The 14,967-nt window shown below is 34.1% G+C and overlaps 3 protein-coding genes across 4 annotated transcripts; 1 reads left to right on the plus strand and 2 right to left on the minus strand.

Annotated features, from left to right (window-relative positions):
• The first annotated feature begins 786 nt into the window (after positions 1–786).
• On the plus strand, positions 787–2,096 carry LOC126851195 (ragulator complex protein LAMTOR4). Of its 2 annotated transcripts, none has more exons than XM_050594888.1 (3): positions 787–976; positions 1,395–1,469; positions 1,542–2,096. In XM_050594888.1, exons 1-3 carry the CDS (start codon positions 941–943, stop codon positions 1,782–1,784), a joined length of 354 nt encoding a protein of 117 aa, XP_050450845.1. In that variant the 5' UTR covers positions 787–940; the 3' UTR covers positions 1,785–2,096. The 2 variants fall into 2 exon arrangements, with proteins under 2 accessions (XP_050450845.1, XP_050450843.1); XM_050594886.1 differs by lacking the exon at positions 787–976 and adding an exon at positions 1,059–1,305.
• A 78-nt stretch (positions 2,097–2,174) lies between these two features.
• Positions 2,175–3,831, minus strand: LOC126851194 (coiled-coil domain-containing protein 130 homolog). Its single transcript, XM_050594885.1, has 5 exons — positions 3,696–3,831; positions 3,183–3,498; positions 2,834–3,094; positions 2,593–2,725; positions 2,175–2,506 (listed from the first exon to the last, which is right to left on the minus strand). The coding sequence occupies exons 2-5, from the start codon at positions 3,492–3,494 to the stop codon at positions 2,286–2,288; spliced, it is 927 nt and encodes a 308-aa protein (XP_050450842.1). The 5' UTR covers positions 3,495–3,498; positions 3,696–3,831; the 3' UTR covers positions 2,175–2,285.
• A 1,450-nt stretch (positions 3,832–5,281) lies between these two features.
• On the minus strand, positions 5,282–12,280 carry LOC126850810 (uncharacterized). The gene is made up of 5 exons (XM_050594162.1): positions 12,144–12,280; positions 9,534–10,076; positions 8,553–8,826; positions 7,801–7,899; positions 5,282–6,700 (listed from the first exon to the last, which is right to left on the minus strand). The coding sequence occupies exons 1-5, from the start codon at positions 12,147–12,149 to the stop codon at positions 5,829–5,831; spliced, it is 1,794 nt and encodes a 597-aa protein (XP_050450119.1). The 5' UTR covers positions 12,150–12,280; the 3' UTR covers positions 5,282–5,828.
• Positions 12,281–14,967: the final 2,687 nt, after the last annotated feature.

A 14,967-nucleotide genomic window follows, 5' to 3' on the forward strand; every position in this document is an offset into this window, starting at 1 on the left:
CTTGGCCATTCCTTTCTCTATAAATAATCACGTATAAATGTTAATATAACGTTATTTCAGAAATTCACGCGTTATTTTCTTTCACAATTTGTTTATATAAAATAAAAATATTGTACATGTGAGAATTGTCATATAATAGTCACATTCACATATATATGTATATATAATATGAATATATCGTGTGTATTAATTCGATAAGTAACTCCGCGTGATTTTTATGTAATTATCGATATAAAGAATAAAAGGATAACGTACCGACAGGGCAAAAATTATAGAGTGAAAAAAATATCTTCAGTTATTTTCATCTTTCGTCAACGAGCGCGTTCTACTACTCACTTCTCGCGACATTAATATTAATTCAACGCGTTTATGTTTAATACATAATGCAGCCGAAATTGATTCTGGAAATTTGACATTTCTGCATACAGCAAATTCTCAATATAGTTAATTACAAATGACAAAATGATACTTATGCACATATGTAATGATAATTGAGCATTAATCGCGCATAAAACTTATTTGGTGGGAAGATACGCGAGAGCGATTTCGATGAATTCCGAGTACACATAAAACCGATGCTGGTATCCCGAATTGTTACGAGGAATGTTCGATTTTAATAAAAATAAATAAAATTTTACGTGTGCGAGATTCGGTTTAATAATCGCAAAAAATACAAGAGCGATTCCGTCCATCCGACCGCTTGTCACGGCATCTTCTGTGACTGTGGTTCGAAATCTATCGAATATCGCGATTCTCGAAATATCGAAAATTATTGAGAGGGCGTTAGTATATATACGCGGTGACGTATACTTCAGAGTGCTTCAGATTTATTGTCTTTTATGCGAGAAGAGACAGAAAATCTCCGAGAACCGGACAATTTTCGTTCGTATTATTTTGTCAACGCCAAGAGACGTATTTGTATCAGCCCTTTTACTTATGCATGACATTTTGTCGTCATCTGACGTTGTCATCATACGTAAGTTTGCGATTTCTCTCGTCGTTATTGCTTGTTTTCAATTTTTTGTTGCTCAGGTTAGGACAAAGAGTAAACATCTTCAAATATCAATATTTATTGTAAGCAGGGGAGATATGTATAGAGATTTAGAATTGTGTTTTCAGTTCAAATTTAAGCGTTAAATTGTATTCAGCTTTTGACAATATTTTCTTTTTATGATAATTAACATGATAAGTATAAGTGACATATCGCTACTCCAGGACAATCTTCTCTTTTTTATGTTTATTACGATTTCAATTATAATAGTTCTAATTAATTATCACTTCGTATATTTTAAAACGTTAATAGAGGTAATATTTTATTATTTCTTTTCTTGTTTAGTAATTAGTTGAAATAAATAATATATAAGATACCACATTGTATAAACTGTTGTTTGTAGAAAATGTTGGCCTTAGAGCGCATACCTGATCAAACTGGATACTTGGTATTAACAGAGGATGGTGCTGTATTAACGGTAAGAAACTGTTTACGATGATATCTTTCTATTTAGATTAATAAGTGAAATATTATATATTTGTTGTCACAGTCTGGAGGAGATTTGGAAAATGATGAGAGAATAGCAAATATCATTAGCAGTTTGGTTACATTGACGAGTAAGGTTGATCCTAAAGCGTTTCCTTTGAATAATGCCTTTGAAAAAATATCTATCAACTATAAGGATCATTGCTACGTTGTATGTCTTTCCAATAAGAAGATTTATGTGGTGAAAAGAAATTTACTATCTCCAACTACAGCAAACATGGAATCACAGTCTACCGTTGAGATGTGAATAAAAATAATACACAAAACAAATAAATCTATTCTGTACACTTTAATATATCTGACATGTACAAGTTCAATTTCTTCAATTATTCTAAGAAATTTATTCATCGTTATGTATTTATATAGGAATATATGTATCACTTTAAAGAAGAAAATTAGTGCAATGTATCGCATAGTTTTAAGAAAGGTTAAATGTCTTTGTGTTATATATTTAATTTAATGATTTCTTTCAATTATTAATGTAGAATATTCTTTCAATATATGACTTTATAATAATTATGATTATTATTATTCTTGAAATATATTTTTTATCAAAATACTTTTAAAAGTTTTATGTATTATATATATTTTACACTTTTAATCTTGATTTTAAAACATTAACATTATTTAATATTAATCTGTTTTCATAATATTTTATTAACAAACATAATAGATATGTTAATACATACTGTCATATATATATATATATATATATTGTGCTCTTGATGGCAAATAAAATATTAAAGTACTAAGTATCACTGTCGCTACTAGAAGTATCATAATTTACTAAAGATGCGTTTGAATCATTGAGTTTTGAAGTAGTAGCATTACCTGTTACTTCTTGTACTTTTGGCGATTCTTGATTTTGTAATTTTAATTGACCATTTGAAAATAATATCTTTTTCTTATTTTTAGATCGTACAATAGAAACTAATCGTTTTAATGTAGTGTCTCCTTTTTTTCTTACATCTAAAGAAAGTGCACATACATATTTATTAATATAATAATATATAATATGTACATTTGAATTCATTTAAATGCCAAGTAAAATATACCTTTTTTATGGGTGAGTAATTTGGCTAGTTTGATATCATCTTCATGTTCATTTACTATGTCAATATCTAGCCCAACCTTTTTTAATAAAGCATGATCTTCACTTTGCTTCTTTTTGAGTTCTTTTTTCTTTTCCTGTAATAATAAAAACATCAGAGGAAAACTGAAATTTATTATTAATAACAAAGTATTTTAATTGTGTAACTAAACAATAAATATATTATTAAAAATAAATTTATATACCCGAAATAAAGCTCTCACTGCACAATTTGAACTGTAATCATCTTTCCAAATACTTTCATTCAAAGCTATTGCATTTTCCAGTGCCGAATCTCGCGATTTAGCTACTTTTTTGTCTTCTATACCATGTTCTAATTTATACATTGCATCATCATATAATCTGCATGATACTTCTTTCGTTTCAGGCACAACCTGTTCATTCTGTTTAGGATCCCATCGATTTTCTTGACGTCTTGCACCACTCACTATGACATAGTCCAAATTCTAGAGAATAATAAAACAAATCTTTAATTAACTACAAAAACAACATTTACTTTGTCATTTCACTTCAATATTATCATTCGTGGCTTACAGCAGGATCAGTTTTAATTTCAAAGTGGTTGTCACAGAGATGACACTTCATGCGAAACTGATAAAGTGGCGTACTGTAGTACATTCCAATCTTCTTCTTCTCTGCATTATACCGAACACCCATGCCAATGTGATTTCCGCATCCATCACACCATATATTATAGGGCATCTCAAACCGTATGATCAAAATACCCATGTGGAGCTTACGGGCTCGTTCACGCAATGCGTGAGTGCCCAGGAACTTATTGAGACCACCGGCACGAGGATCATAGTCCGGTGGATAGTACAAATTTGTTCCCTTCCGTTCTCCCATTGTGCTACAATGTATTTGTTAATATAGAAAAGATATAATAATGATAATTATAATTGTAAATGATAAATAATTATGTAGTGTAGATTATTATTAATTTTTCACAAAAATTTGTTTTGTATGTGCCTGCTATCATAATTTGCATTATCTATATATGTGTATGCTTTATGTAATAGTTATTTATAATATAATTCTACAATATACCTTTTTTCAAATCCTAAAAAAAATAAAAAGTAGTTGGAATTTGCTGAAATTAACCTTTCTCACGTTCACAGATTTGTGTCTGATCAATCCGACATCTGATGTTGATTTTGACGTCTTGACGTTTTTTCAGTTAATCATAGACATAGTAGTGACACTCGAGTCTACTCTTGAAACTAGATAACCATGTACCATGATATGGTATATAAGTTCAAAGTATCATGATATGGTACATAACTAAAACTTTTTATTTTCTCAGTTTGAAAATAATTTTACCGAATTAATGTGAGAATTTAAATAATATTTAACTAGATTAATAATAATCATTTTTATTACGTATTTAACTAAAAAATATTCGAATTATGTCGAATATTTTATATAATAAACGATAGTAGTCAGATAATAAGCCACGTAAAGATCATTTTCTGATGATTTATAGAAAGGACATTATTAAGGCTTCTTTGTGCAAATAATTACATTTATACATATCATCTGATGTCGTTTAGTATTATCTTTTTCCAACTTATCTACACATTTGGCCAGTTGGGCAAACCGCAGACTAATATATATATTTTTGTGTAATAAAATAAATTTTATCCACATCTGGGATGGGGGGAGAGTAGAAGGTTTTCCTTTATAAAATAGTGTTTTTCTTTAAAAATAAACTAAATAATGATTTTCAATTCTTGTATATCGAAATTATTGCATGTAAAACTGAGAGCTCTTCTATAATTTTAATAATTTCAATGTAAAATTTATTATTTATACTTCTAAAATAATTTATTTATGTGTATCTGTGAGAGACACAAATAATTTTTTGATAAAATTGAGATGGATGTTTAATATGTATACATGTAATAATGTATAAAAGCAATTTTACATTGATTTATTTAAAGAAACTAACATATACATACTTTAAAGCCATTTGTTCATGGCATTTTAAGTCCCTTATAATATAAATCTTACTCTCTATTAGTTACTTCAAGGACTTATGTACATATTATTCAATCCTACTACGATCGAAAATGACGAACAAAGAAAGAGTCTTTATCACAAATAAAATTATAACATATAAAATCGCAATAATTATCCTACATAGTTAACAAAAAATTATTTTATTAATATTTCTGGGTTTAGATTTCTCTGATTTACTCACAGAATCCATATAATCGTTTCTGTCAGCAAACCAAGATATATACCGAGTGTCTTAAAAGATAACTTCAAGTCACCTCTTCTTCCTCTTTTAATAAAAAACTTGTAAAATCTCGAAGACTTTCGTGATACTCGGTATAATCCGCGACACACTTTGGTGTCGTAAACTAGGCGTTTCAATGGAAAACAAAATCTCTTCCTCAAATATATGGTTATGTTTTTCGTTTAGATTTTGAAATGTCAATTTCTAGAAATCGCTTTCGCCAAGTTAGTTTCTCTCTTCTTCCTCAAAGTTTATGTGATCGTTGAATAACGAAAATCTTTATCGTCCATAAAGATGTGGATATCTATATCCGTATTTGATTGGATATGGATAATACGCGACCGCATAGACTACTGCAACAGAAAGAATGCGGATGTATTAAAATATGTTAATATCTTCTAAAACATAACGTGACAGATATAGGATGAAAAATACCTGTTTTTAAATTTTTATTAAAATAATTTTTTTTTTAATATAAAATAAATTAGTAACTATTCAAGTTTATTTCTAAATCTTACATAAGAGTCTACAAATATTATTTTAAAGCAATCTTCCTTTTTCTGATCGCAAATATCGATGTGATTCCAAATAAAGTCTGTAATAATATTTTTTTCCTATTTATCCTATTTATCTATATTTACATAATTACATGCTCGATATAATAATAATGTAACTAAAATGAAAGTACATATTTATTCTTATTATATGTTGTTGTCGGAATGACAAGATACATGTGTGTGATATCTCACATTTTCAAATACACTATGTCTATGTATGTGTTATACTTTCACTCCAGTATTTAAAAAATGTCAGAGAGTTTGTTCCGAGACACCAAAATATATTGTCACACTTATCGAAAAAACTTTTAAAATTTTTGAAAAAAATGCCGTTACTTCACACACGCCTATAATATCGACGCATTACCTGCCTCGACCTCAAAATCAACGAAACCTCATCTTCTCCAGCGACGAGTAAAGCGCGAGTCGTTTGGCGAACGCTCGCCTTTGGAGAATGTTTCTATGGAAGGAATTCAGCGTTTTAAAAGACGGTACGAGCGACCCTTGATCCTGCCAATAATAAGGTGACGCCGCCGAGTTCAAAAGAGGCACCTTCAGTGGACCGCCCAAGGAGCCTTGAAGGTGATTCGCGAGCTGGGACTGCCCGTGGAAGTCCACGTGCGGTTGCAACTTGGGCAGATCGAAGGCACCGGGCAGGAGGGACACCTTCAAGGGCGCGATCTGCGGCTCGGTGTCTATAGACAGACTCGAGTACACCGATGTACCGCCGTCGTCATGGTGCGGTAGCTTGATGGAATCGAACGAGGCAGCGGGATTTGCCGGATATTGAATGTGCTGCAACGGGGAGTAATCTAGGTTCGGCTGAATTGACAGATTCGGATCGCCCAGATACGGGAAGTGATGATGCGACGGTAACTGAGGCAGGTGATAAGCGTTGTCTTGTAGGGACGGATACTTTTGTACCGTATTACCATAATTCTGCGCTGCATTATCGTGATTCGCGGATTGGTGATTCGGTGTATTCCCGTAGGTAGAAGTCGGACGCTTCGCGGGAGGATAAGAGTTTACGTTGCTGTTGTCTTGATTGATGGTTTGATCCTTTGAACCGACGCTACCTTTCGGGACGCTATTGAGGAGATTCGCGATGGTCGAGCCCTTAGCCGGTCCACCGAAACTCTCCTCTAACTTGGACAGATCCGGCTTTTCCTGCGCCACCACCACATTCGTATGTTGGTCGTTATGGTCGTCCAGGTCAGATTTCGTCGTCACGATCAGCAGGCCGCCCTGGCCATTGTCTGTGGACGTGACGTCTGTCAGTCACGGTTATTCAGTACTTTAGTATTAACTACAGATTCGTTAGTCGAGGTGGAGCATAAAAGCAGATACTGTCAAAGCCTGATTAATAAGTTGTTGCGAGTGTGCCGAAGGCATTACAACATTGTGTCGGTCGGGCAAGTGTCAAGTATGATACAACACGAATTTAGATTCCGTATATTTAATCAAATATACGGACAGTTATACAAATATGCAGAAAACTGTGTTATACAGGATTTGTCATCAAAAACTAGTGCATACTAAATGTCAGAAAAGTGAATTTTAGAGGACATAGTGTGAGACGACATAAAGTAATTTTTATATATCTTGCGATATACAACACATTCATACAAGATATATGATAATCAACATGTTTTATCAACAATAAATAATGTTGTTGAAAGAACAATTTATATACATGTACATATAAAATGCATACAAATATGCTGAGAGGAAAAGAAATTAAGGAAGTATGTCAGGAAATACGGGTTTAACCGCAGCTATCTCTCGGTCAATAACTTTTGGGGAAAGTGAAAGGTCGCGTGCTGATATACGTGGGGAAGAGTCATTTGGAATCGTGAAACGAAATCCTGGTCGAAGGGAATTGACATTCACTGCGATTCTCGGCGATGACGATGCTGCGATACGGAAAGGGAAATTTGAGCCTCATCAAGAGAGTTGCATCAACAAATTTCCAGAAGAACATGGAAAGTTTTGATTTCCGACAAAGATATTATAATTGATAGCGAAATTTATTCGTGAAAGCGACAATTGATTGCGTTTTCTTGAATAAATTTAAAAAATATAAAAAAAACTTACGCAATTACTACTTTTTAAAATTCAAGGAAAAAACAAAGACTTCTTGACTTACGTTTTTCTCTTCGTGTGGCAGCTATTGTTTCTTCGCATGATTATTTACATTGGAAATATTAGATGGAAGTCGTTATACTTAAGTCTTCAGTGTGTAATTATTACCTTGGATTAATTGCGTATCTTAGAAAAGCGTAAAAACGTAGAAACATAGAATACAATGGTGTACAGGAACTTTACAATGTTTACATGTAAGGAAAGTGAAACCTACCGTCTGCTGGCACTTTATAGGTCTCTGGACTGTAATCATTAGGCGGCTCGGAGTAATCATCTGAACTCGGTGGTGGTCCAGAATAGCTAGGATCATGTTCTGTGTATTTTCAAAAAAAAAAAAAATTTAATAGGATATTAACGTCATCACGTGTACAAGAATAAATGGCTTATCAGTGCTATAACTATCAACCTGATAATTATAGAACGGGATACATTTAATTTTATAGACTACATCATTTTAATTTAAAATTCAAAAAGCAAGTATCAATAATCTTGTAATGTGTCGTAACGATCTTTAGCGTACTTGTTTCCAATCATTTTCATCAATTATAATGTTCTATTGTTATCGCTTGGCAAACGGATTCGAGAAAAGCGAATAATATCCGGTTAGGGGTCTCGAACTTATCATTATCGTATTCGTGGATAATCGGTTGGCTTGCAGTTAGTAAAATAATGATCTTTATCCGGTCTGTCATTTCTCAATATAAAATTATATCTTCGATCGATTTCCATGTCCAATCGGTTGACTGTGATATAAACGAGTGAGCGCACAATAGAAAGCATGCGTCTAATTTTTATATATGTGTATATACAACACAACGCTCTCTCTTGCATTTTTTTTTATACGTATATGTTTGTGTACGCAATTTCGTTTTTTATTAATTTCCCAATAGCTCTTCTTAACTATTGTTAATTACAAACAAAAAAAATCCATAAATTTTGTTTTATAAATATTATTTAATTTCTTACCTATATTTTGAACCGGCGGATGATCGTAATAAGTGTCTGGTAGATAAGGCTTTGGTTCTGGCAACGCGCTGGCCGCCAGACTTTTACCAAAGGACGTGATGACATCTCCGGCTTTACTGACAACTTTCCCTTTGCCCGCCAATAGGTAACCACCGCCCTTGACTAGTTGTCCCTTCAGAGCTAGCACGCCGCCGCCGATCGCCTTGAGAGCTTGGAATAGTGTGCTGAAGATAGCCTTCTTAAAGTCCCAAGGGCCGAAGGGTTTCTCTGCATACTAAAATGAAATGTCATTTGCATGTTAGATTATATACCATATGTGTTACGTAATAAAATAAATTTTTAAGCAATAAATTTTTTGTCAATTTTTTCCCTCTTTTTCTTTTATCTATATCTTTTCCTTTATTCTTCTTCAACATTTTTCTTCCATTTTTTAAAGAGAATATATTATATATTTTTAAAGAAATTATTCGTTACGTAATGGCTTGTTTAAGTAATAATTTTTAATTTACACTGTTTATTTGCATTGTTACATGAAATATTTTGCAACGTTCGAGCCAAAGGGGATAATGAGAACATAATTCCGGTAATGGTAGCAATAATTAAAAAGACCGGTTAAAATTTCGCTCCTTTCGCGGCATAACTTTGACGTGTATTTCCAGTATATGTAGAACGGCCTTTTCTCTTTATACTTGTAAAGCATTTCGATCCATTCGTTTCTATTCTTGTTTTCTAGACTTTATATAAGGACTTAACAATTCTTTTCTCTGTATATGTCACTTTTCAACTTTTTGTATCGTTTCTCCATTCGAATAAACAAGAGAGTGCGCAGAGTAATTCATCACCATTAAAAAAAGAAACAAACATTTTTAATGCACGTTAGGTAATAAAATTGAACAATAATAAATTCGCGCATCAATTCTCGCGCCTTGACTATATCTGCCAGTTCTCCTATTTAATTAGTAAAAAGAAAATTATCATTACCGAATAAGTATGTTCCACTGTATGTGCACCGTACACCGGAGCGTGATAGCCCGATTGACTGCTACTCGCCAATGCTTTTCCAGCCGAGCTGCTTGATGCGCTCGCGACACCGCTCAGCAAACCGCCCGCTATGCTGGTTAAGAGACCAGCGGATCCGGCATCGAAGCCCCTCTTGATCCTCTCCTGCATCATCGCGGCGTATTTCGGATCGGCGATAACGTCTATCGTCACCAGGTTCTTGTCGTCGATATCCTTCGTCGCGTCCGATTTCGTCGACAGAACGTCGGAGATCACCTCCCACGGTGATCCCCTCTGATCCGCGTCGCTCTTCGTCTCATCCAGACGATTCTGATCCTCCGATGATCTCCAAACTTCCGGATTTGAGAGATCGATTTCTCCTCGATTGTCCGCGCCTCTCCGATAAGGCGCCAATCGCTCCAGCTGTTCGGCCGCTCTCCTCAGCAACGCTTCCCGGTCGTTTACCGTGGTTTCTGAATGAGCCACGATTATCGAGCACCACGTCACTATCAAGAATTCCCTCAGCTGAAACGCACGACGAGAGAAACGACAGTATGTATAATTATAATATCTATTAATTTATAGAAACTCTCTTCGAAGCGACAATTGTACATTATCAATCATATTAAGGATGCGATAGCAACGGTAATGTCAGTGGCTTTTCTAAATAATATCTTAGGAAAGTCTCTATCGCGTTTTCATTAAATTGAATTAATGATTATGGATTATTTTGAGGGTCAAGGGTTGATCTTGAAAAATTACTCAAGCGCGGAGCGTATAAACAGAAATGCAGCAAGTAGAGCGACGCTGGGTGAAAGTCATGCGACTACCGGTCGGTTCGAAATACATTCACCATGTGAATCATACATGACTTGAGGCAGAAACGACCATCTCGTCGATACTGAGGATTTCACATAGATATGGTGAGAGAAATAAAACGAAACGCCGCTCGTGAGGCATATAAGGAGCAGTGAACTTATGTAATTCATTCTCAGAACAATCTGATTTGTTACGAGTATCAGCGAAAGTAATCGCTTATCTGTCATAGATTGTGAATAAATCGAACAACGAGCGATCTGAGAAAAAAAACATGTGTCTGCGAGAAACAATAAGGAATTGCTTTAATAACTTAATAACGTTTATTTGTCACTCTTAATGGGATTTAATAACATCCTTAATTCTAAAAATTCTGACTAATCGCAGTTATTTCAATTGATCAGTTTTAAAACTATGGATGTTATTAAACCCAATTAGGGGTGACGTGTTAAGGTAGTTTATGACATTTAAACTATTCGAGATCTCTCGAAGTAGTTGATCGCGAAACGGCCGTTTGTCGCTTGAATGAGCGAGAGTGATGCTTGTAACCTTGATCTTGCGTGTGCATAGAAGTCATGGACTGACCTAGTTTGTCGCGTACATTCTCGACGGTTTCTAAAAAGCAGCGATTAAACGTCAACTAATGATTATTTTTAGTTTTCAGTTTACTAGGCAAACCGAGTTTTTCCGAAAGAAAGTTATTTTCTCTACAAAGAAAGCTGATGTGAAGTAAGAGATAAACGAAGACAAACTTCCGGCTTGAGATCTTTATACTTCGCAGATAAAATTTTCGATTATATTGTTTATCCACTCTTCCACATATTAGACACGCACAATTATTTTATTAAAAGTAAATCTAATTAGAAAGTAAATATTATACGAGAGGAAGTATCAAAGCAACAAGCGATAAAATCAAACTTTTCGATGATTTTTATCCGTAAATATTTTCAAGATACTTTTAAAGAAAGTCCAAAATCACATATAAAAACATCTCATGAAAAATTAAAGACCTTTCTCTTTGCAAATAAAAAGTCGCAGTCGAAAAAATTGACCCGTGAAATGAGTCATTTAGATTTATTTAACAAATAATTTCGCGATCAGAAAGAATCTGTAATAGCAATCTGCTGTAATGAAAAGTGTAAGCTAGTAAGAGCAGAAGCTATAATAAATACAATGCATTTGAAATTAACATCTTAAATCTCACGAAACAATGTGACAATTGTTGAAATGAGTTTATCGTCTTGGGAAAAAAAACACGCGGATAAGGCGACTTTCGACAAAGGCATTTTAGCCGCAGATTAATTATTTCTTTACGGCTCGCGGTCCGTGCAGCTGTTGAGGAAACTGTTCCGCATATTCTCCTCATTGTTGCATGTGAAACTCGCAGCGAAGAAAGGTTACGGACAGAACTTTCACGTGGCATTGAGAAGCAAGGCGCCTTGCTCTCGAACGACGCGGCGTGAAATCGACAAACGGATGATGATGATAAATCACACTTAATTAGCGAGCGAGCATTTAAAAAGATAAATGTATAAAGTTTTCATTGATAAAAGATTATAGCACTTTTCAATTGCTCGTCGCAAAACTTGAAAGTCTAACGAGGAGGTGAGGAGATGCGAGAGAGATTTTGATGAATATTAATCACACAGCAATTAATTCCAGCGTGAATTAAAAAATGTCTTTTATGCGGGCGCTTTAATGTCAATTGACACTTCACACATTTTTGCAATGCATTTTTTTAGGCGAGGCACAACGATGAGATTGCGAAACGCGTACCTTCATACTTGACTTTCACGGTACAACGGCGAAATGATCACGGCACTCTCACTGAGCTCACTGACCATCGACATGGGATATATCTTCTCTTTATAGCGACTCCCACCTCGCTTGAAAGTGACATCCACTTGGCCGGTTTGCGGATCTGCCAAAATTGACGCTTACACTATTACATTGTAATTCATTAAGCTTATCTCGTCAATAATAATCAAGCAAACTTTATTATTTCCTGTCGTGTACATAATTAATGTTATTATATAATTAACTGAACAATAGATACATATTATAAAATTCTGAAATGTTTTAATTTTGAATTAATATCTTTCTGATATATTACTGATTAATTTAATTTTATATATTAATTCGTCAAATTAATTTGCGCGCTATTTTGTCTTATAAAAACAAAATGTGAGATTTTAATAAAAAAATAAAAAGGGTATAATAATCAAATTATGATGCAAATATTTGGTGCCTTTAGTATCCAAATTTTTTGACAGCTTGGCGAACAAATGTAGACAGTGTCTCATAAAAAATCTGTAATTCTGCCAAATGTCAAATATATATTGTGGAATTTTGACGTGTTGATTTATACAACTGTGTCTATACTTATAGTGATCGAATAGCGACTGTATTAATAAATCGAGTGGGTAAGTAAATACAATTACGGAAAATGCAAAAGTGTGTTTTACAACGTCTCGTAAGATGAAGGTTTAACAATACGATAAAATAAATATATATATATATGGATGTCATTAGCATTACAGATGTCAGACTGCCAAGCATTGTACGTATCATGTGGAACCGCTCGTTTACTTTCTTCGATTTCCATCGCGCCAACTCCAACCTGTCACGAATGCAAACCGAAATTACGCGTCGCATCGGATGCACATTTTAAAGCACATTCGTAGAAATGCGGAAAAGGAAGGACTTGAAATATTATTTTTGATACAAGTCAAATCACGTGGACGAAAGTTGCCATGCACGCAATGCACGTCATCTCTTTAGAATATCGAGCTTGTTCACTAACAATAAATAATGTACTCATCTTCATTGCGTGTACATGAGTAATGAACTGACACAATACAGATAAGATAATATCTGTATTGCATAATTAGATAATTCAAGAATTAAATTTTTTAAATAATATTTTTCTCAATTAAATAATTATTAAATAATTATTCGCTAATTATACATTTATCAATAATTATTACATGCAATTCTGACAACTCTCGTCTAAACAGAATAAAACTATTACAGCGTGATGGTCCCTTTACCTCTATTGTATCTTTCCGACGATGTGGAATAGAAAGTATGTTGTTATAGACATCGATTTATATCCCGATTGTAATTCGCGGGGGGAGAGCCCGATTAGTCGTGGATACATAATTTATGAGCTGTATTTTATGTGCGTAATAACGAGATGATTGCCATCCGTGCATTGAATTGTAACGACTGGAAGATCTTCGTTCACAGGCGTTTCCTGGCTCATTGCAAACATCGAGTTTCCAATCGCGAATAATCGACCTCCGAGAGTCGCTTTGAATCATTTGCGGTGCGTTTTCACCGCGCATTAATTATCTTTATATAAGTCTCGGTTGCCGTATCAACTATGTAACATTTGCATTCGAACATCAAAAGTGCGTTAGATGACGTAACATGGATAGTATTCGTATTGATAATAAAATAATAAATAAACGATGTCTTCAAGCTGATTTAATAAAATGTAAATGATAAATGTAAATAACGGAAATAAAATTTCCAAAAATATGAAATATAAGTAGCTTAGGGATCGATGAGATAAATCATCTCATCTGTTTACGTGATATATTATGTTCAGACTATTCAATGTCGTAATACTTACGAGAATATTTTCACTCACCTCGTTTCGCTTCGAATCTTGAGAGCGGCAATTCTTCGCGAATCGATAATCAATTCCGCGATAATGACAAATTGTACGACACGCTGTTAGAAGAAAACATTCTGTCATCATTTACAGAAATATAACATGAACACTATTATCAATTTTTATTTTTTTTTCTGTTATTATCCTTCGACTTTTGATACACGATCAGAGACAGAATAAGACAATAAAAATTATAAATAATTGTTAGCAATTATATAAAGCAACGAAAATTAAGAATAATCTTTCCTGTCCATAATTTTGTTCTATTTAATAATTGAAGATTTGTTTTTCCCGATCTCGCTGAGAATAATTTGTTAATTGCACAAAAGAACGATTAGAGGGTGAAGCTCGGGGAAGCCGGGTATAGATGGGGCAGATATGAATAAATAAATGCGTAAATTGGCATAGTGAAAATATGTAATAAACATATTTTATGCAATATATGAAAACTTATAGATACACAACACGGCTTCGTCACCACCGGTACCACCGCCACTCCCAGCACCTGCGCCACCGCCAATCACCATCGAATCTCTCTGTTGACTAACAGTCTCTACGCGATAATATAGAAAATTTAATACTTTTATATCCATAACACGCGTGATTCAACATCTAAAATAGCATATTCGCGCAATTTATGCTCGCCTCTTGTTTATCTAAAATCTAATTAAACCATTACAAGTGTAATTTGCAGCTTTATTAAAAAAGAAATGCAGTGAAACAACGCCTTAGTTTTCAAACGAATGAAACTAAAGCTAACAAATTTGACTTTCATGTCCCGCTCGAAAGATCGTTTATTTTTCTGGAGAACGCATCGGGAGTTTCGGTAACGGAACGGGCCCGCATATAGGACCATCTCGTCCGGGAGTGTTAGCTGAAGGGCAGGAGCGAAGCGGGGGCGGTGCAAGAAGTCTCTCCTTT

This window comes from Cataglyphis hispanica, chromosome 7 (genome assembly GCF_021464435.1).
Source record: "Cataglyphis hispanica isolate Lineage 1 chromosome 7, ULB_Chis1_1.0, whole genome shotgun sequence".
Classification (NCBI taxonomy): domain Eukaryota; kingdom Metazoa; phylum Arthropoda; class Insecta; order Hymenoptera; family Formicidae; genus Cataglyphis; species Cataglyphis hispanica.